Source organism: Schistocerca serialis, chromosome 2 (genome assembly GCF_023864345.2).
Source record: "Schistocerca serialis cubense isolate TAMUIC-IGC-003099 chromosome 2, iqSchSeri2.2, whole genome shotgun sequence".
Classification (NCBI taxonomy): Eukaryota; Metazoa; Arthropoda; class Insecta; order Orthoptera; family Acrididae; genus Schistocerca; species Schistocerca serialis.
The window spans coordinates 909,635,346-909,659,554 of NC_064639.1; the positions used below are offsets into that span (position 1 = coordinate 909,635,346).

The following is a 24,209-nucleotide window of genomic DNA, read 5'->3' on the forward strand; positions in this document are numbered from 1 at the left end:
GTGTTGTCTACCATTGTTTCTTCATGTCCATTTTTAATGCTATTTGTTTCATAATGATCAGCTCTTTTTAGTAGTCAGAAATGTTTAGGGGAATCTAGATGAGTCTGTTTAATATGTACCTGAGTGGTGCCTGTTTCTGATTCTGCAGTTGCCTTGAAGTTTCATTTAAGCCAGTGTCACTTGTTGCGGGTTTTGAGTATATGTGAAATGTGTGTTTGTTAATGTCTTTTCTTCTGGTTATGTCTAGAGTAAGTTTTCTTGTCCTTCTTGTATTGTGAACGTTAAGTTTTTGTGTACAGTATTTATGTGCCTTTGCGTAGTTGCTGTCCTCTATTCTTAGGTTCATCTATCATGCATGTTATGTCGTCCATGTATTACGTATCTGTTCCAGTAGCTAACAAAACTCCAAGCGTTAGGCAAACTATGTCAGCCAGACATACATTTTCACAAAGGGTCGCATGTTATCTCATTATGTACAGATATTACTGTTGACTGGGCATCGCCATCCCGCCCCCCCCCCCCCCCCCGCCCCTTAGCTGTATGCTCCTCCTGCGATAAGTTTCTGATGTTTTTTAACACAGATTTGGTGGATTGCTCATAATTTTTAATTGCTGTCCTCGTAATTTCTGGCCACACTGACTTTACATGCAAGGATGTCCCACTGAGATTACTATTTACCTATGTACTTTCATCAGTTTTGATTACTGTGTGAAATATATCTTGGTTTTTTCATTCTTGAAAATACTTGCAAGGACTATGTCTGTAATGTCCTGTGTAAGCTTTCGGCAGCTTTTTTACTAATGGTTTTATGATTTATTCCTGTGGCTTTATTTCGCGATATTATTTCTGAAATCCTATATTTGCGTAAAAATATATATATATACAATATATATTTTTTGTAAAATCTCCTCTATCTTCCATACCTTACATCCCTGACTCCAGTTGACTCAGTCTGTAGAAGGTACTGATATGATTTGTTATTGGCATTTACTGTACTATACGGGTTGTTCCCACTAGTACTATGATTTTTGATGATATTCGATGTTACAGCGGCTAACTGTAGTCTTTTGTAACGTTCTGTGATGTTTCTTGTATTTGACATCGTTTGGAGAGCTAAATTCGGCACGCCATCTGGCGGACTTTTTGATTACTTCGCTTTAGTCAGCCACATTTGTTCTCTTTAGATTTCGTGTTCCACTGTTACACTTAACTGCTTGCTCTGTGAAATCTCGTGCACTGTATGTCAGTGCTTATGCAACTTTATTATATGCATTGGTTTGTATTCTCTAAATTTTTCTGTCGATTGTCTTACCTTACTGTGTGAGTTGTGCTCATGATGTTTATATTTTTTAACAAATTGTCTGATAATGGGCCACGCTCGAAACATGTAGTAAAGAGTATGAAATCAATACAACATTTCTATGGAACATCCGAGATCTGTTATTAGCGTCCGATCAGCATGGTATATGTTTATTGGACTAATCATAAAGGCTGGCCGGTGTGGCCGAGCGGTTCTAGGCGCTTCAGTCCGGAACCGCGCGACCGCTCGGGCATGGATGTGTGTGATGTCCTTAGGTTAGTTAGGTTTAAGTAGTTCTAAGTTCTAGGGGACTGATGACCTCAGATGTTAAGTCCCATAGTGCTCAGAGCCATTTGAACCATTTTTAATCATAAAGGTCGCATACCTCACGCGCGACTTAAAGTCGCAACTTCAAAGCATATGTTTGTTATTGAATCAACTGTTTTTCAGAAATCGAGAAATACTATTCTACTTGACTGACTTGTTCCAAAGCCTTCAGTATGAGATGTGACAAAAATGCGAGCTGGATTTTACATGATCATTGTTTTCAGAATCCATGCTGGCTGGGATGGAGGAGGTCATTCTGTTCGAGATCTTTCATTACGTTTGCTCTCAAAATAAGTTCTAAAATTCTACCACGAATCGATGATATTGGACGGAGGTTTTGTGGATCACTTCTACTCTCATTCTTGTAAATGGGTGTGACCTATGCTTTCTTCCATCTACTGGACACAATTGTTTGTTAGAGGGATTCACCATAGATTATAGTTAGAATAGGGGCTACCTTAACCGCAAATTCAGGATGGATTCCATCGGGCGCTGAAGCTTTGTTCAATTTTTGCGCTTTTAGCTGTTTCTCAACACCACTGACACTAACGCTTAAATTACTTATCTTTTCACCGATCCGAAAATTAAATTGGCGTAATTCCCCTGGGTTTTCCATTGTAAGAGTACATTGCAAAACAGAATTAAGCATTTCTGCTTTTCCTTTGCTGCCCTCAATTTCAATTCCTGTCTCATCCGTGAGTCACTGGACACTAAATTTGGTGCCACTAACAGCCTTTACATACGACGAGAATTTCTTTGGGTTTTGTGAAAGATCATTCCATGATATTCTCCTACGGTATTCACTGAACGCTTCACGCATTGCTCTCTTGACAGCCAAAGACGTTTCATGCAACATCTCTCTATCTGATGCCCTATGCTTTGCTTTACACTTAGTATGCGGTACTCTCTGTTTCTTTACAAATTTCTTTACAGTGCCTGTATACCATTGAGGATCTCTCTAATGATTAACTGTTCCACTGCGTACATACCTATCCAGTGCTGTGGTCAGTTATTCTTCTAACCTTTAGCCATAGCTCCTCTACATGCCCCATCCTGTGCTAAGGGTTTCAAGTTCCTCTTTGAGATATGACACTACTACCTCTTTATCTAGTTTACTGAATATTTATAATTTTCTGCTTGTTTTAGTTGCTTTTTGTTCTTTGGACATCATTGTTACCGCCTCTGCATCATGTTCGCTGATAACAGTATCTATGTAGACATCTTCATAGAGGTCAGGTATATTTGCTGTCTAAGGTACGAAAATAAATCGCAATGCCAAAAAATAATTACTGTGGAGTAAAGAAAATTTGGGAATATATTTGTCTAAATAGCATATTTAAGCGATTAACACTTCAAGATCACAGGTTAATATAAGTGCGAGATACGCCACTGCAGAAGTGAAATGCTGGTTCATTCATAATCAATATAACCGCCAGATTGTTGCATGCAAGCATGCAAACGCGCATGTATTGTGTTGTACAGGTGCTGGATGTCAGTTTGTGGGATGGAGTTCCACGCCTGCTGCACTAGGTCGGTCAATACAGGGACGGTTAACGCTGTTTGTGGATGACGTTGTAGTTATCACTCAGTGATGTCCCTTATGTGCTCGCTGGGAGACAGATGTGGTGAACGAGCAGGCCCAGGCAGCATGTCTACACTCTGTAGAGCATGTTGGGTGACAACAGTGGTATGTGGACGAGAGTTATCCTGTTGGAAAATATCCCATGGAACGCTGTTCATGAATGGCAGCACAACAGATCGAATCACCAGACTGACGTAGAAATCTGCAGCCAGGGTGTCACGAATAACCACGAGAGGTCATAGGAAATCGCACTCCAGACTGTAACTTCAGGTGTAACTCCAGTGTGTCTATCACGCTGAGAGGTTGGTTGCAGGCCCTCAACTGGCCTCCTTCTAACCTTCACACAGCCATCACTGGCACCGAGGCAAAACCGGATTTCATCATAAAACACAACAGACATCTAGTCTGTCTGCTATTGAGCTCTGAAGTCCGTGGTGGTTTGAGGTCAATGGAATGTAAGCTACAGGGCGGCTGTTCTTGAGGTAACCGATTTGTCGCAGTTCGTTATGTCACTGTGGTACCAGTTACTGCTCAGATTGCTGCTGCAGATTCAGTACTATGCGCCAGGGTCAGACGGCTAACACGGTGGTCTTCCCTCTCAGTGGTACCACGTCACCGTTCCGAGCACGGTCTTCCTGTGACCGTATAATCTCGTGACCACCGCTGCCAGCAATCATGTACAGTGTACACATTCCTGCCAACTCTTTCTGCAATATAGCAGAAGGACCCATATTCAGATTGAGTGAGGTGTTATTAACGGCGTCTTTGTCAACTTAAAGGCATTCTTGACTAACATACACTACGTCCAATCTCAGAGGTAACTAACGCTCACGACCGTTACAGCGTGTGTTTAAAGCGAACCTTATATGCGTTCTCACAGTGGTGCTATTAGCGCCAGTCTGGTGCGACTGGCTCGAAATGTGGGTAGACATCATCTTTCGCATGTGGAAAAACGCCAACTTTCGTTTATGTCGCACCACTCCTCCGTGGTGCTCTGACTTTTTTTTTCGGCAGTGTACCTCCATTATGAGTGGGATCCCGAACCATCTAGTCTAGAAATTCTCAGACAAGGTGTTTAGTATTGTTTCACAGTTATCTAGTGCTCCATGGCGTTGGTAATTATAGGGAGAGCAGCTACGTGAACTCTGACGCTATGTTTACACTGTACTCGACGACGTCGACTTGCAACGTCGTCTCGAGGCAATGTGTTATTTTCTTTAAATTACAAATAATATGGTTCGGTATTGATTGTGTGTTGTTTTATCAGTACAGAGGAAAGTTTAATTTAAGTATGGGTTGTTGTTGTTGTGATCTTCAGTCCTGAGACTGGTTTGATGCAGCTCTCCATGCTACTCTATCCTGTGCAAGCTTCTTCATCTCCCAGTACTTACTGCAACCTACATCCTTCTGAATCTGCTTAGTGTATTCATCTCTTGGTCTCCCTCGACGATTTTTACCCTCCACGCTGCCCTCCAATGCTAAATTTGTGATCCCTTGATGCCTCAGAACATGTCCTACCAACCGATCCCTTCTTCTTGTCAAGTTGTGCCCCAAAATGCTCTTCTCCCCAATTCTATTCAATACCTCCTCATTAGTTATGTGATATACCCATCTAATCTTCAGCATTCTTCTGTAGCACCACATTTCGAAAGCTTCTATTCTCTTCTTGTCCAAACTATTTATCGTCCATGTTTCACTTCCATACATGGCTACACTCCATACAAATACTTCAGAAACAACTTCATGACCCTTAAATCTATACTCGATGTTAACAAATTTCTCTTCTTCAGAAACGCTTTCCTGGCCATCGCCAGTTTACATTTTATATCCTCTCTACTTCGACCATCATCAGTTATGTTGCTTCCCAAATAGCAAAACTCCTTTACTACTTTAAGTGTCTCATTTCCTAATCTAATTCCCTCAGCATCACCCGACTTAATTCGACTACATTCCATTATCCTCGTTTTGCTTTTATTGATGTTCATCTTATATCCTCCTTTCAGTATGGGTACAGACTGTTATTTAGCAAGTCACGTTACGTGCGATAGGTTTCTCCCGTAAAGTCTAAAATTTACCTTAGCGTTGTGAAGTAGTAGGAGTTGAGTTTATGTACAGCTAATCATTCATGTAAAAGTAATTTTATTCTGACAGTAATTTTCAACAAATATTCGTCACAAATGATTAATTTGTGTTTAGTATTTCCTTCTTTGCGACTTGCGGTAAGTGTGTGCTGATTTATGTGTACTTGTGCTTATGGGACATCTGTGTAAAGAAAACATCTGCAGATTAACTTTCATGGCTACGGTATACGTTGATATACTCAGAAACAACTAGATTATTTTCGAAACCGTTAATCTGAGGAGGTGATTTGCTTGTTAATTAGTGTCTCACAAAAATTAGTAATGAGTATTGCTGTTAAAAGTTTATTCATTATTCTCTTTAAATAGTTAATGAAGAGTGTTACTGGATTATCGAAATCTTAGGTTTTCTTATTACAGTTTCCTCTCTTTTTGATGTAAAGCAACTTGAGCTTTCTGCAATACGTGTACATGTGTTCAAGACGCTTTAATTTATAGAGTTATTAATTTCCTCCCCACTCAGAAGAAAGTGTGACAGAATTGTACTGGCGACCATAATACAGTATTTTATCTTGCCACAACTCGCGTCTACAGTTCAGTGTGACCTACAATTAACGATTTACAATCTGTATTGTTCTGTACACGGATTATGGTACCTTTCGAGGAACGATAAATAACTCTGTGTATGGTTGTCTAAACTAACCATTAGTAATACGATCTCGGTCAAAATTTCGTAAAGTAAAAGTGCTGTGACATACATGAGAGGGTGTTATAACAGTACTTATATCTCTCTTTTCTTATCGATAAGATTTTAGCCATCTGTTGATTGTAAACATTTCTGGAATTACCATTATATTGAGTTAAGTCGGTAATGTCTTTGACTCTCGAGACGTCCGAGACTTTGTGACAAACAATTCGCATTGCAATTAAGTACACCCCGACGATTAAGCACTGCATTTATTTACTAAAAAACATGAGGATAGTAATTACGAAACTCCACCCAAATAACATCTGAATTTTTGATTAATTTCTTGTTAATTATCTAGACTTTTTTGAGTCTTGAGTATGGAATGGGCTTTCATGTCATAGTGATATATTAAATATTTAACCCGAAGAACCCTTAAAACTATATGTATCTGACAATAACGTAAAATTCCACAGTAAATCAACATAAAGAAAAAAACGGAATTGCCTTTTCTTTGATATCAAAACAATAATCTTTAAAGTAGAAAGTATCCTCCAAATGATACACCTTCAAAAGGAAGTCTACAAAATATGTCACAAACTTTATCTTGCGTTTTACCCGGAGCTACTTGATCACCACGTGTTTGATGCGTTCCGAGACAAATTCCCTGATGCTGTCTAGTAAAATATTTTTATAGCAGGAGAAACTTCTGTTTATCTCGCAAAAAGTATGTCGTTCATGTCCAAAGCCCGTCATTGTTCCAATGTAAGTGGAATGTTGCGCGGAAGATCAGTATGTTACCAGCTAAAATTTCTTCAAAATAACGATTTGTCTGAGACCTGGATTTCTTGAAGATCTCTGCAAGATTTATGCATATGCAAGTTAATCTATAAGGGGCAGCCAAACGAAAACGAGGCAGATGGAAAAAGATAAGTAAACCGATTATTATTTCAAATTAACTGCCTTAGCCGTTAATACTTTTATCCCATTTTGAGACAAAACTATCAAAGCCTGCATGGAAAAATATTTGCAGTTGTCTACGGAACCATGATTATAGGTAGGCGTGCACCTCTACGTCCGAAGCAAAGCGTCCGCCACGAATATCTTTTCTCAGGGCTCCAAAAACATGAAAATCGCATGGGGAGAGAACGGAACAGTATGGAGGATGTGTAAGGCCTTCTATACTGTCTCTCCTGGGTGGACGTGGGTTTAAAAAAATGTAAACTAAATATTACGATAGATTTTATAAATAATCGATAAGTACGCCAAAGATGAAGAGATAGAACTACAATGGACATGTTATTGCATGGACTCTTGCGCTTCTATGCATGAGCTATCTTTCCTTTGTTTTTCGCTTATCTTATCTGCTTGGATTCGGACCTAAGAGGACTTTCTTGTGTAAAGCTCATCTTGCTGTACCAGCTGATAATGTAAGTTGTACTTAAAACCCGAAAAATATAATGGTTATTTTGTCAAAAGAATTTGTGTATGTGGTCAGTCTATTGTAAATCTGATACCTTTATTGTCTTAAGTAGATATGGGCCTTAACAAAGAATTTTCATTGTTAGGAGCCATCTTAGAAAAATCTTTAACATTTTTCTTTTAGCTCATCTACGAGACGTGCCGTCGGTTAGGACAATTAACTTTATTTCAGATCCCACGAGACCGGAGGCAGCTACTAATAATTTAACAATTTTACTTACAGATTTTCTTTATATCACGGGATAGCATCCCAGGCAGAAAAGTTCTGGTCACAAGATCCCATTTCCGTTATAGGATTTCATTTTTAGATGCTAGTCTTGTTATCTTATATTAGGGAATCGAGACGAAACCACGATGTATCGACAATTACGTAACTACCCTGAGAACTGAGCTAGTTTACTGAGCGCTTATACACGTCGGGCTAAATTAAACGACATATTACACTGTTAATAATATTTCTACATTAGTTATTTCTCTTTTATGCCGAGCCACCGAGCGAGGTGGCGCAGTGGTTAGCACACTGGACTCGCATTCGGGAGGACGACGGTTCAATCCCGTCTCCAGCCATCCTGATTTAGGTTTTCCGTGATTTCCCTAAATCGTTTCTGGCAAATGCCGGGATGGTTCCTTTGAAAGGGCACGGCCGATTTCCTTCCCGTCCTTCCCTATCCCGAGTTTGCGCTCCGTCTCTAATGACCTCGTTGTCGACGGGACGTTAAACACTAATCTCCTCCTCCCTCCTCCTCCTATGTTGAGCCATTGCATTGATGTGTGTTTCTTTTTTATATAAGTCACGGCTCATATTTTATTTTATTACATTACACTTCCTAGCGAAACTTCTGTATCGTAAACGAAACAACTTTAATAATGCGTGTGAGAGGGAAGGGGACAGGCTGTTGCTTGTGCAGTCAATCTCGAAATTACAACGGTCGAGGGGTGCCACGAAAATGACATGGACTGTTTCATTGGAGCGAGTCATCAGTGGAAAGAAAGAGTTATTACAAAATTCATTGATTCAACGAAGGAACTGTGGTTGCGAAACTGATGCGAGACATTTCTAAAGCAAATTCAGTAGTGCTTGGTGAGATCGATAGATGTCATGATTAGTATATTATTCCAAGACACTATACGGCTCCATTCAGAAGTACTTTGAGATCATTTACGATTCAGTCAGTCACAAAATTCAAGAATGTCCATGAAGATTGTCGATAACATGTGGTGGGAAACAACTGCTACCTAACTGCAACAGTGAGTCCTAGCGCAAAATGAATACCGAAAAGCAGTCCAAGAAAACAGGACATACTGTCATTGACGTTACCTGTACAGCATTTTTCAGCGCACATGGTAAACCTCTTAAGAAAGAATCATTTTATTCTGGTTGCTTTTGTAGGTCATCTCATAGAAGAGTGCCACCACCCGACCGATACTGAGACTGATCTTAAGACCACCAGAGAAAGCAATAGTCACCATCAAAAATTCGCAACAGAGGAGAACTATCACATTCAAAAAGCAATGATACATGAGGAGAAATTTTTGAATGACAATACGACCGTTCTTCAACAAAAATCTATCTGGAACACTGAAAGAATTATACAAAAACACTTCCTCACATATTGCATAGTAATCAAAGACTATCTAGTATCGAAAAACATCTGTTATTGATTCTCACCCGCCGCCCCTCTCACTATTTCCAACTCCCTCTCTCTTTCTCTCAGCCGCGCGGACTGGCCGCGCGGTTAGAGGCGCCTACCGCCGGAGGCTCGAGTCCTCCCTCGGCCATGGGTGTGTGTGTTGTTCTTAGCATAAGTTAGTTTAACCAGTGTCTAAATCTAGAGACCGATGACGTCAGAGCCGGCCTCTGTGGCCGAGCGGTTCTAGGCGCTTCAGTCCGGAACCGCGCTGCTGCTACGGTCGCAGGTTAGAATCCTGCCTCGGGCATGGATGTGTGTGATGCCCTTACGTTAGTTAGGTTTACGTAGTTCTAAGTCTAGGGGACTGATGACCTCAGATGTTAAGTCCCATAGTGCTTAGAGCCATTTGAACCATTTGATGACCTCAGAAGTTTGGTCCCTTAAGAATTCACACGTTTGTACGTGTCTTTCTCTCATTTCACAAACCCACCCACCCACTCACCCACCCATGCACACACACACACACACACACACACACACACACACACACACACACACACACACACACACAAAGAGAGAGAGAGAGAGAGAGAAAGGCACAAAAGTGACAAGTGACAAGCGATGTGGTTGCAGAAGACATAAAACACGTAATCGAGGTGCACAAGACCCACATCAACTCAAAAGCAACAGAACAAAACATATCCAGAAAACTAAACAAAAACTGTAGCAACATAAAAAACCTCCCGAACACAGATAAATGGAATATCCTGCTCGTTATGGGTGACGCAGAATAAATCAACAAAACAGAATAATTCACAGAATAGAGCAACATCATCAAATTAATCAGTGATCCCACTATCAGGTACTAGAGAAACATGTAGAAACTTCTAAAGCCTTCAAGCTTACCATCAGAAACGCTCAAGCAGAATATATGAAGCAAAGAACACCAAAGCATACAACCTAATAATTTACCAGAAATACATAAACACAGATATCCAGTTAAAAAATTCACCATATTATCACCTAGCTAGACACACATGTGGAGTACTACAGAAACTGCACTCTTTCAAAAAGAATATGAATCTTCAAAACTCTAACAAGCTGATAGAAAAGATAATAATATAATGGTGTGTGAAGAGGGCCTCCCGTCGGGTAGACCGCTCACCGGGTGCAAGTCTTTCGAGTTGACGCCACTTCGGCGACTTGCGCGTCGATGGGGATGAAATGATGATTAGGACAACACAACACAACATCCAGTCCCTGAGCGGAGAAAATCTCCGACCCAGGCGGGAATCGAACCCGGGGCCTTAGGATTGACAGTCTGTCACGCTGACCACTCAGCTACCGAGGGCGGACATAAAAAAGATAAAAGACATAAATATCCTTTATTATTATATTATTATTACTGCAAACCTTGTATCCTTTTTTATATCACACTAACGAACACAAACGTGTCAGCAGGAGAAAGAATTAGTATTATTAAAGGACAATTGCAGAAACGAAATAGTACAAATGCAACGTAAATGAAATTGAATTCACCTTCAAGATTATAGCAGAATAGACTACTTTCCTTTTTTATATAGAACTTTCAACAAGGTCTACCTAAAAAAAAGCATACCTACCAATGGGCTCACCCATCAGTGGTCTACCTGGAATTTCTGAAACACATTAAGAACAAAATATTAAGTGAAATTATATATCCAATGTTATAAACTGGTACCATTATTTGGACGACATTATTCGCTCGCTAGAAGAAACAGACATTTGGATAAAACAGCTACGCAGTGACATAAGCACAGTTCACTCTAAAATAAAATTCACCATCGTGACGGAAGCAGACATGAAACTTAATTTGTTAGACATCACAAGACACAGAATCAACAACAAGCATAATTGTGGAGTATTGAGGAAATTACAGCCACAACTAAAAACATTCACAATCATTCCACTCATTCCTAGATGCACAAACTTGCAAATGTTAGGTAGATACTACTTGGGCTCGACAGAACTGCATTGAACAAACTCAACTACACGCAGGAACTAAACACAGTACACCAGATAGCCAGAGCCAATGGGTACAACACACAAATAACAGACAACAAAATAAAAAGAATATTAAAAAGGAAAGAAACCATGAACAAATTAGCTGCTGCAACAAAGATGCAGGAACATAAAGAGAACCACAGGGAAATAGGAAAGCCTTATAAAGAACACGGCATGGCACATACTAAGATGCAGCAATAAAAACGTCCACAGGGGTGTGATGAGTGGGGTGTGGGGGAGAAACAAGGAACACAAATCATTCCTCACACATATCACTGAACAGACAAATCCAAACACTAAGAACACCTCCTCAGACACATTCCCCAAAGCTGCCAGTCTGTCTACGTTTACCATACATGCAACAGTTTAAAATTAGATAGTCCGAACATCTAAGAGCCTTATAAAGTGACATTAAACGCTCCACTTCGGCATATCATTTCCTATAAGTAAACCGCACCTGAACGATACTGAGACTGATCCTAAGATCATCTGATAAACAAATAGTTTCTATTAAAATCTCACAACACAGAAGAACTACCACCTATAACTACTACACACAAAAAGCAATGAAACAAAGAAAGAAAGTCTTCAATGAAAATACACCACTGTGTAACAAAATATGAGGATAATCCCAAAAGTAAGGTCTCCTATTCCTTTATATGTACATAGACTTTTTTATTTCTACAATGGTTTACATGAGTTTACAGCTTGAACATTTAGCTATTTTTCGACATAATCTCCATTTCTGTCGATGCATTTTTGTAGACACTGTGGCAGTTTTTGTATGCCCATGTCATACCAGCTCGCCGCCGTGCTGTTCAGAAAGTTATGAACCTCTTCTTTCACCCCGTGATCGGAGCTGAGTCGCTTTCTGGCCGAATGTTGTTTTAACCTAGGGAACAGGTGATAGTCACTGGGCGCCAAGTCATGAGTATAGGCTGGGTGGGTGATTATGTTCCACTGAAACTGTTGCAGGAGAGCAACGGCTTGCCGAGTGATGTGTGGGCAAGCGTTGTCATGGAGAATGTGTACTCCCTTGCTCAACATTCCTCTTCTCCGGTTCTGAATTGCCCGTTTGAGTTTTTTCAGAGTCTCACAGTACCTGTCAGCGTTAATTGTGGTCCCAGCTACTCAGTTCCGACGAGGAGGTGAAAGAAGTGGTTCATAACTTTCTGAACAGCATGGCGGCGAGCTGGTATGACATGGGCATACAAAAACTGCCCCAGCGTCTACAAAAATGCATCGACAGAAATGGCGATTGTGTCGAAATATAGCTAAATCTTCAAGTTGTAAACTAATGTAAACCATTGTAGAAATAAACAGGTCTATGTACTTATAAAAAAATAGGAGACCTTACTTTTGGGATTACCCTCGTACTATTTGGAAGACTAAATGAATTACACTCTAAGACAAAGAAAAAACAAAGCACAACGTCGGAATTATCCGCATACGACGGAAATCGGTAGATGTGATGTACATGTACAGACAAACAAATGGGTTACAATTTCAGAAAAACTAGATGATTTATTCAATAGAAATTGAACAAGTTAGTCACGCATTCGTCGACCTCTGGCCTTTATGCAAGTAGTTATTCAGCATGGCTCTGGCTGATAGAATTGTTGGGTGTCCTCCAGAGGGATATGATGACAAATTCTGTCCGATTGACGCGTCAGGTCCTCAAAATCCCTAGCCGGTTAGAAGGCCCTGCTCATAATGCTCGAAACGTTTTCAGTTGAGATGACATCCGGCAACCTTGCTGACCGAGGTACTGTTTGGCAAGCACAAAGACAAGCAGCAGAAACTCTCGCCGTGCGCTTCTTGCTGAAATGTAAACCCAGGATGGCTTGCCATGAAGGGCAACAAAACGGGGCGTAGGATTTCGTCGACGTTCTGCTGTGCTGTAAGGGTGCCGCTGACAGCAACCAAAGGCGCCCTGCTACGAAAAGAAATGGCACCGCAGCCCATCACTCCTGGCTGTCGGCCTGTATGGCGGGCGACAGTCAGGGTGGTATCCCACCGTTGTCTGGGGTGTCTCCAGATACGACTTCGCCGCTCACTGGGCTCAGTTCGAAGCGGAACTCATCACTGAAGGCAATTCTACTACAGTCGATGATATTCCAGGCCGAATGTGGCCGACACCACTGCAAACGGGTTTGTTGGTGTATACATGTCAATGGTAGTCGGCCCAAGAGACGCCGTGAGCTCAGTCCCCTTTCTGTAAGCCCTGTGGTCACTGAAGCACCAGTTGCTTGTCGGACCGGTGATAATGTTGAATCTCGGACTCTGAGTGCCACTCTGACGACTGTTCTGTCCTCATGTTCTGTCGTGTCTGTAGGTCGACCGCTTCCTTCGTGACTCTAGTTCGACCGTGGTTCACCCATTCCTGCCAACATCCTCGAATAGTGGCATGGCTCCTATTCAAATGTTGAACGATTCGCTGATTACTGCAACCGGCTTCTCTGAGTTCTATTACACGTCCTCTCTCAAATGCTGACATTTGCTTATACTGTTCACGCCCCTGTCTGTGGAGCATGGTTACTGTCCAGCTGATAACACGGAATGAAATCCGCAAAAACTGTATGTCCTGGTATCGACATGTCCTCTCAGTACTCTCCTTGCCAGCTGCGCGGTGAATTTTTTTTTTCCTTAGAGTGTATACAGAGACTTAAAATATAGTAATCAAATAACCATAAATATCTTTTTTCTCAATTCCCCACTCCCCCCTCCACTTTTTCCAACTCTCTGTCTCGTTTTACAGACACATCACATCACATTTCTCCCACCAAAGGCAAACATTAGAAAGAGTGCAACGACAATAACGTAGCACCTCTAAATGAGTATGGAGACGTAAGTGTCTGCTCAAATCACGTTTTGTGAAAAATACGTATGCAGAAAAAAAGGCGGGAGTGAAATTATATAAAAACGGTGTGAAAACGGTGTACACAATAGCAACAGAAGAAGATGCCCACAAGAGACCCACAACAGGACGAAAATTGTAAGTACAGTAACATACATAGTCACTACCCGCCAAAACGTATTTCAGAAATACACAAAATTCTTGTGACTACTTTGCAGATGACATGCTGTCAAAACGACAAAAAAGGGCACAGAAAGCTAATCTGTTAAAAATACATTTTCACTAGAAATGTAATTTTCAGGTGACCAATCCAAAGAACTAAGAAAAATACGTGTGTTTTAGTTTTTAGGCCTAGAATGGAGAATTGCCATGAACTTTGTATTATATTTTACAGAAATAAATTTGGCCCACAGAACATGATGAATAGCGTCGTAACATGTCTGGATATACAGAAGGAACTAAACTGTCTTTTGCGAAAGGCGGAGTTAAAAAAAAAAAAAACTCTTGAGGGAAAAAGTGAGCAAATGAATTTATTACATTTATTGAACGTAACAGTTATTAATGAAACATATAAGATTCATCTAAAAATATGTCGATGTATTACAGCTTATACGAATACCACATACACAAAACGAATTAAGAGAATTATGTGGCGAACTTATTAGGAAGAATGGAATAAGTGATACAAGAGAACCGATGGTTTGAAACAGCACAAATAGCTGGGAAAGGACAGCTGCCATTAAGCTTACGATCCTATGACAAAAACATAGGTAAAATCCGAGAAGAATATATAAGTTTCGTTGAACTAAAAGCACAAGATACCTCATAATTCACCACTGCAGCTGTAATGTCCCACGAGAAAGTTGCGTAGGATTTGATTTGGGTGCTGCTCAACAACGGCAGGCAAAAGTGAGGCGAACAAGTCATTTTAAGGAGAAAATATTCTGCTCAGACCAAAAACGCAATCTTATGTAGAAATTGCGCTCTCTATCTATCAAGAGTTTATCTGTTCGGAGAAACATAAATCAGCTGTAAAATTTTCTCACAGTTTCCCGGAGGTTGTTCCAATGCTAGAAACTGGAACTAAAAACCTATGTTTCATATCTTGCTGTAACGGAAATGCATAGGAGTAATCCTACATTAGGCAATAGCACTGGATACTGTTGATGTTCGCTAATCCTCCCACATTTGGATTCGCTTATGTCATCATTAAATATTCGATTTTGAAAATAAATAGCCCAACTCTTATGTTAACAAAACTGCATCCTTCATACATGATGAAAACTGGCACTACGGAATTACACAAGAACGCAAAATTGTTTAAAATTTTTATCTGTTGAATAATGTCGCCGGAGAACTACAACTTTGGTGTAACGTGCTAATGAAAAAGAATACGGAAATCATTACACTAGCTCACGAAACCAATTATCTGCCCCTTTCCGCACCTCTTGCTCAGGTTCTGTGTTTCTTGGTTTCGGATATTAGCAGTAGCAAGCACTGACTCAGGTTAATTCTAAACGGCAACGCTCTGAAAAAGTTGGAAATTTGTGGTACGTACTATGGGACCAAACTGCTGAGGTCATCGGCCCCTAGGCTTACACACTAGTTAATCTAACTCAAACTAACTTAGGACAACACACTAATGACAACGCTCTGAAGTTCATTCATCTTTCTACTGGTACTACACTACCGAATAAAATTACGATGGACCACCTGCTACTATAAAATTGTCGTTTACTGCGAACATAGTAACTATATTAGCTACAAATTACTTATTCGGCTGTAAGTCTCGACGGATATCTGGAGTCATACTGTATGTAGTGATTATGATAGGTTGGGTGATAGGGGAGGGAGTAGGGGGAAGGGGAAACGTGGAGTCTTGACTGTACACCGCAAATCACTTCCATAGTAAAAGGAAATCGCCTGGTATGCTTAAACGAGTATATTGGAGCAATGATTAAGACATTACGCGTCAAACCTTTCAGTTCTCAGTTGCTCAAATACTCATTCGGTCACCGTGGTTTAGGTGCCCAGCAGTTTCACTAACTTGTATTACATGCAGTAACAGCGGTATTTATGAGAATGCAGCAATGATAAAGCAATAACAACATTCTGCCATGCTATGTCATGCTTGTGTGAAATAATGACGTTGAAGCGAATAATGCCTTGTTGACAAGGCTGTCCATCATACAATGTAAGCGTTCACTGCTAGTACTGACATCACTTAAAACTTGCGAGTTAAAAGGCCATGTTCGATATATAAAGCTTTCTCCTAACGTTTCCCCTCCGACTGCGGGACTGTTGAGGAGTGAGGACTATCATAAAACGAACAATAATACTTTGGATCCTATCAATTATAAAAAGCTTCAGAATGATCCGACGACGAAGATTTTAAAAGTCACTAATCGACTGGTCAAAGCGTCTTCAGTGACCTTTGACGATAACGGAAGCGTAGTCGCCTAGGCTCTATGGATTACCCAAGGTGCACAAACCACAGATTTCTTTGAGGCCTATTGTGAGTGCTATTGGGTCTCCCACCCACAAATTAAACACCTCGCCTCACTGCTGCAACCTCATGTTGATGGAACTGAGAGTCATATTAAAAATTCATATCATTTCATAGGCAAATTAAAAGAAATTGACGTTGACCAAGGTGATATCCTTGTTATTTCTGACGTTGTGTCATTATTTACCATGATTCCAGTTACGAAACTATGTCATGTGCAGCAGATTCTTTTCCAGCAGATATTTTCAATAGAATAATGATTTTTATGAACAGACTGAAGGGGTGACAATGGGCAATCCTCTGAGTTCGGCTATGAGCAATTTGTTTATGGAGAACTTTGAACAACGGGCGGTGTAGACTGACAGTAAAAGACCAGCCAGATGGTACCGCTAAGTCGATATTACTTTCGTAGTATGGACATACGGTGCAGAGGAATTGGATGCCTTCCTGATACATCTTAACAGTATCAACCCAAAAATACAATTTACTATGGGGACGGAGAACAATGGCCAACTGAATTTCTTGAATGTGTCTGTTATTAAGCGAGGGAACAGGACACTGGGCCATAGACTACATAGAAACCCAGGCATACTGGCCGTTACCTGCAAAACGATTCTAACCATCACCCCAGACTAAAAAAGAAGCCCGATTAAAACCTTTATGGACAGGGCGCACAAAATTTGTGAACCGACTTACACTATGTGATCAAAAGTGGATGAAAATGACTTACAAGTTCGTGGCACCCTCCATCGGTTATGCTGGAAGTCAATATGGTGTTGGCCCACCATTAGCCTTAATAACAGGTTCCACTCTTGCTGGCATACGTTCAATCAGGTGCTGGAACGTTTCTTGGGGAATGGCTGCACTGAAGAGAGGTATCGATGTCGGTCGCTGAGGCCTGGCACGAAGTTGGCGTTCCAAAACATACCAAAGGTGTTCTACGGGATTCAGGTCAGGACTTTGCGCAGGCCAGTCCATTATAGGGATGTTATTGTCGTATAACCACTCCGCCACAGGCCGTACATTATGAACGGTGCTGGATAATGTTGAAAGATGCAATCGCCATCCCCGAGTTGATCTTCAACAATGGTAAGGAGGAACGTGCTTAAAACATGAGCGTAGGTCTGTGCTGTGATACTGGCAGCTTCAGTGGATTTTTTTGTTGTAAAACATGAAAAATTTACACAATTAAGCACATTACATTAAAAAAAAAAACGTTAGTGTGCTGGGTGTAACGCGTATAAGAGCACATATTTTTTTATGTGTTACTCTAATATGTACACACATCTGACGTTTCCTGGATGGTCGAAGCTTGACCCATTCTGCGTCCACGCGTTCACACTACACCACCTGACGTGCTGCCCATGCGAAAGTAAGCATTAATGACTTGCTCTTGTCACATATACACTGTTTGACAATGAAACGTTTCTCTCTCTCTCTCTACAAACTTATAGTGCATGAAAAGATTCTGGGAGATAAACGTTAAGGGGACCACGCCCTGTCTATCTAACCCCTGTTAATTTAGACAAGTATTTGACCCATTTCTGAAAAAAACCATTTGATGCAGGACCTTAACATTTTTACTGTATGTTACATGATGCTAATAGAGTCAACTGTACTAAAATCTATCCATTTTATAGTTTTTAAGAAATACTTTTTTAAATTTATTAACAAAAAATATTAAGTTTTTTCTACAGAAAACGTTTTTTGTGAACTTCGTAATGGGGGAATATTAATGAATGTATTACCAGAGGTGTCATTTTACGTTATGCAGCGTCTCGGAAATTTTTATCCATTTATCTATGATAGTGTCTGATATAATGGGGCATATGCACTGAAAATTTTAGTTTGCGGGAAATTGACTTTAAAGAAAAAACTTTTGAAATTTGTTACTTACAGTTAATTAAAACCGTCCTGCTGCATATGATGGCCCTTCTTTGGCCTCTAGCAGAACTCCTAGTTTCTTTTTCACTTTCCTGGATGTTTGTCTTGCTTTCTTGGCCATATTAAATTCAGACCTGTCTGCATCCGCTATCCTCATTTTAATGCAATGTTGCAGCCCAGTGATCATATTTTCACCAGGATTAATTCCCAGCTTTTTCAGTACCCAGCACTTTCCATGAAAAACACGACCACACCGTAACACCACAGCCTCAGAAGTTTACTGTTGGCACTACACACGCTGGCAGATGGCGTTACCGGGGTTTCGCCATACCCACACCCTTCCATCGGATCGGCACATTGCGTACCGAAATTCGTCACTCCACACAACGTTTTTCCACTGTTCAATAGTTCAATGTTTACGCTCCTTACACCAAGCGAGGCGTCATTTGGCATTTGCCGACGTGATTTGTGGCTTATGAGCAGCCGCTCTACCATGAAATCCAAGTTTTCTCACCTCCCACCTAACTGTCATAGTACTTGCAATGGATCGTGATGCAGTTTGGAATTCTTGTGTCAAGGTGTGGATAGATGTCTGCCTATTACACATTACGACCCTCTTCAACTGTCGGCAGTCTCTGTCAGTCAACAGACCAGGTCGGCCTGTACGCTTTTGTGATACACGTTTCCCTTCATTTTTCCACTTCACTATCTCATCGCAAACAGTGGACCTAGGGATCTTCAAGAGTGTGAAAATCCCGCGTACAGACGTATGACACAAGTAACACCCACTCACCTGACCACGTACGAAGTCCGTGAGTTCCGCGGAGCGCCCCACTCTGCTCTCTCATGATGTCTAATGACTGCTGAGGTCGCTGATATGGACTACCTGGCTGTAGGTGGCAGCACGATGCACCTAATATGAAAAACGTATGGTTTTGGAAGTGTACGGATACTTTTGATCACATTGTGTATTTAAAAGATGAGACTGAACACCTACGGTCGACATTCGAGAGGAATGGTTATTCGAACAAGGAGATAGAACGAGCATTTCCCTCTAGGAAGAGATTCAGAATCGACGAGGAACGACGGCCGCCCAAAGGAAATGTCTTCCTTTCATTCATCGCTATGATTTCAGATTTCATTGGGAAAGTATTGAGCAGGTATGGTGTGGAAACTACCTTCAGACCCACCAGGAAGACGCAAAGATCGGCAAAAGATATACAACATCTTTGGCTACATGGAGTGTACATAAAATTCCTTGTATTTGTGATCGAGTTTATATAGGTACCACAGAAAGAAGTGTTAACACCCTTCTGGTTGCACAAGAGGAATTTCCGCCTGGGACATACGGATAAATCGGCCTTACAGGAACATCTTGATCATAACATAAAATTCATTGAGACGAGTGTTATGTCGAAAACATCGCATTATCATGCCCGTATGTATACAGAGGCTAGTCAGATTTATAAACACAATAATAATTTTAACAGTAAAGAGAAAGTTGTTAAATTAGATAAAGTTTGCATGTCAACAGTGCAACTTAAGAATGACGGTCGATTACTTTCAGTCGAGAATATTGGCACTACCACAGAGGTGAACCGAGTTCTCACAGCCGACGTCACGTGATGGAGTGTGGTGATCTCTGCACTGCCCATATATTCAGCACTCCCTCGACTTCCGGTTGCAGTTCGCCATTTTACGTCTGAAGACGTCTCCCGCAGTCGGAGACGAAGCGTTAGGAGAAAGTCTTATATATCGACCACCGTCTATCAGCCCGGACCTTTGAAATGAAGGTTATCCATACTGGTCTGCCCCTCCCCCCCCCCCCCCCCCCCCCCCCGCCCCCTGGCCTCCTACAGGAGGGCACATAACAGTATTACTTCCAAAAGGAGACAATGTAATTTGCCGAAAGACTCTGTGGCAGAGAACTTACCTTTTCAAAGACATATTCCAACTAACTTCAACATCTGACTTCTTCATCACAGGACTCTTAGAACTGTAAGCACAGGAAGAGCTATACAGAATGTAATTGGTTTAAGTGCAGATATTTTTACTAATGACTGAGGACGGTGTACTCAACAACATTGTATCTGCATTTACGTCATTTGTATATTGATAATTATAGCTTTTACAAGTCCTATGTAATTGCCACGGAGGCATTTAATAAGAAGAGGAGGATTCTAACTGGGTGCATGGACAGGGACCTGAGAAGAGACTGGCGAAGTGCTTCATATGGAACATGCCATTATATGGAGCTGAGACATGGACACTAAGGAAAGAGAAAGAATAAAGAATAGGAGCACTTGAGATATGGATTTGGAGGAGGATGGCAGGGATAAAATGGGTAGACGAAGTGAGAAATGAGGAGGTGCTGAGAAGAATGGGGATTGAGAGGGAAATTTTAAAGGTAATCAGGAAAAGGAAACACTCGATGAGAAAAGATTGTTTACTGTTGGATACAATGGAAGGAACGGTGAATGGAAGAAAACGAGTAGGACGCAGAAGATACAAAATGGTTGATATTATAATGGTAGGAAACAATTATGAGAAAACGAAGAGGGTAACAAATGACAGGACTGCTTGGAGAGCTACATGTGAAGACCTGCACTAGGGAAGAACACTGATGATGGTGATGATGATGATGACGATGATGATGATATAGTGAGCCGTAAGTTTCTAAGTCGCTCAGTATCACCAAGTACATGTGGCCAGAGCGAGCCATTAATGGTTATTTCCCGCTGGGCAGTAGGTCAGGCGTATTCTACTTAGTGGTGCAGTTACAGCTGTGCAGAAAACACCAGGTTGTTAAGTTCGTGATGTATTTTTGGCAAGACTGTTTGATCCAGGGAGAAAACAGCAACCAACACAATGATGTATGTACATATTCAGACACCACATTTAAAAATATCTGCACTTAAACCTGTTATAAACTGTATACTAAGTTAACAGACGTAGTGTGGCAGAACTCTGAAATAGGTATGTTTATTTTCAGTGAATGTTTTATGTTTCAAGCAACTGATAGGTGAAGAATATATTTCTTTTATTCGACGTCATACAGCGCAGTAACAGTCAATAAACCACTATTAAGTCAAACATCTCATTTATTTTCCGTCAGCAGGCTGTTAAATCTAAAGTTTCACATTTTTAGTCAGTAATGTGTTAATTTAAACGAAACGCCGTTTATGGTATTAAGTAGTAGATAGGCATAAAGAGCACATATCTACATCAGCAGGATTTCGACAGCAATTCACTGCAGAAAAAATTACGATTCAGTGTGTACATGAAACGTAATATCATCAAGTCTTTGTGTTCGCAAGTTGTCATTTTCTGAATTGCGGATGATAATACAGACGTCCATGTGTGAAACGATAAGCTTTAACTTCGAGAAATAAACAGACATCTGTTTGCTTCAGTTGTATGTATGTGACAAAATTAATAATCTGTAACATAAGAAAATGTATAAAAAGGAAAGTAACAGGAGTTCAGACATTGCCAAATCGGAAGTCGGTAACACTCCCTTTAAATTAAATACCAAGAAAACGTATAAAGCGGTACTAGGAAATTCTGCTGCTTGACAGTTATAAGAAACAATCATATTGCAGCAACCTGTCTTAATAAAATCTTATTTATTGGAAATATGTGGACAGTCTGGTAAACCACTGTTCACGCAGTTTCTTACATATGAAACATTTGAGATTTTAGATGCATAATAGAAATATTTTTTAAAAAATCTAAAAGATATTCAAATATTTCAAAAAACTTCTCATAGCCGCTTTAGCTGTTAGTAGTTATTTGTTAAAGGGTCATATGAAAGGCTTATTTCAATAGTGGTACAAGTCCATTTTTGTTCATTCTGAGATAGTGTCCTAAAGTTAGATGAGCGCTGAAAAATCTGCAGTTGAGATACCAGAAATATTCAAGCATATGGCTTCTTGCTAGAGATGAACCTTTCTTTCTGTTTGTGTAGATTATTAATTTCAGAAACATTATAGACAGAAAAGTGGGGTAATGGACGTGTACCACTACTGAAATAAGCCCTTCATATATGACCAGTTTCACGAAGATTTAATCGCATCATCAGGTATACATATAACTAATTTAACACAGGGAGACCCATGGACATTAGTGATATGTATACTTCTGAGAAACCGATTAAATCATCGCGAAACCGGTTGTGTATGATCCTGTAATAAAAGAACTATTAAAAGCTGATGCGGTTACCCGAAGCTTTTTCTATAAGATTTTAACACTATTTTAAAATTTGTTTAAAATATATCTTCTAGATAGAATTATACAGTCAAGGACAGCAAGACCTGTCGAATTTCACGACAGGTGTTGGTTAAGATGATAATTGTCTAACACAAGGGTGTCGCGTGATTAAATGAATTGTAAACATGTATGGTTTTTCTTGTCGGTTAACGTGTGTGTGTTGATAGTCATCTTACAAAACTGTATAATGTCTCGTAAAATATTGGCGGTCTGCAATGGCCGCTTGTAGCAATTGTAAGAATGAAAACAGTCAGCTTGGCATTCTTTCTGTTGTAGTACACAGAAAAATCGTTTTATTTGAGAGAAAGCTGAGATGCTTTAAGAAGAAGAATAATGATAGACGGAGTTCTTATCGCTGTAGTGAAAATTCTTCAACCTTCGTGCTGATGATAACATTAAAACGAGAGTCTTTAACGGCTCATTTCATGTTAAATTCCGGTAGGATATGAAATGTTTAATGGAAACGAGGGACTGTGTATGGTGATGTTGTTAATTCGACCGCGCAGATGAATCGTGAATCAGGAATCACTGTGGCAGCTGAGGGTGTCGCAGTCCCTCGGCAGCGTGGGCACGAACACGTGTAGCTGGGGGCGACACTGGCCCGCCTTCTGCTCCGGTTCCGGGGACGGAGGGGGCGAAGGCAGCGGCGAAGACGGAGGCGAAGGCGGCGGCGGCGGCGACGGCGGGGACGCCTCCAGGCTGACTGTGCGCACCACGCGACGCGGTGTCCTCAGCGGCCGGGGCGACGCGGGCAGAGGTGGAGGCAGCGGCGGCGGCTGCTGGGGCGGCAGGGGCGGCGAGGGCGGCGCGGGGGCGTCTCGGCCCGCCAGGTGCAGCCAGCGCAGCACGCGCTCCGACAGAGGGCCGGCCAGCTGCTCTGCCCCCGGACTCTCGGTCGCCGCCGCCGCCGCCTCCTCGTCGTCGCTGACGGTCGCGCTGCCACCGCCCCCGCAGTCGCTGCTGCTGGGAGACGGGGGCGGCCCTAGAGGCACGAAGGGTCGGCCGCAGCAGCGGGGACGGCGCGACGCCGGGGGCCAGCGCCGGCGCGGGTGGCCCCGGGCACCGTGGGGGTGCAGCGGGGGCGGCGCGGGTCCCTGTGGCGGCTCGGGCCCTAGCAGGAAGCTGACGCGCAGCAGGCGCCGCCCCCCTGCTGCCACCGCCGCCACCGTCCTGGTCGCCACCGCAGGCGAGGAGGTGCCGCCGCCCCCGGGGGCGGAGCGGCAGCAGCGCACGGCGGGCGGCCCGTGGGCGGCGGGGTCGTCCGCGGAGAGGATGGCGTGGCGCGCGCCGTCCACCCACACCGTACGCACCAGCAGCGGCCGCTGCGACGACGCCCAGCGCGCCGGCATCTGTGCGCCCGCTACCTGCCGCCGCTGCCGCTGCCGGCCGTTGCTCGCACTTTCGCCACGCCACCGCCGAGCTTCATAACGACTCGCGCCCTATCTAGCCACAGAACGAGACACCGCGGCGCCAGGCTACTTCGAGCTCGCTCTGTAATGCGGAATAACTGTAGCACAGCGCTGTGTTCCGGTACTGTTCCTTACTCTCCTAAGGCGTTCAGTACA

General features: G+C 41.9%; 1 protein-coding gene across 1 annotated transcript; it reads right to left on the reverse strand.

The window, feature by feature from the left end:
* Positions 1-23,162: 23,162 nt before the first annotated feature.
* Positions 23,163-23,993, reverse strand: LOC126456511 (basic proline-rich protein-like). Its single transcript, XM_050092261.1, has 2 exons — positions 23,588-23,993; positions 23,163-23,521 (listed from the first exon to the last, which is right to left on the reverse strand). Exons 1-2 carry the CDS (start codon positions 23,991-23,993, stop codon positions 23,163-23,165), a joined length of 765 nt encoding a protein of 254 aa, XP_049948218.1.
* Between the last annotated feature and the right edge of the window lie 216 nt (positions 23,994-24,209).

Excerpts from the sequence above, each read along its gene's own strand:
- LOC126456511 (XM_050092261.1), bottom strand. The coding sequence starts at position 23,993 with ATGCCGGCGCGCTGGGCGTCGTCGCAGCGGCCGCTGCTGGTGCGTACG. Across the intron at positions 23,522-23,587 it reads CAGCAGCGACTGCGGGGGCG|AGCAGCTGGCCGGCCCTCTG; the intron begins GTGGCAGCGCGA and ends GTCCGGGGGCAG.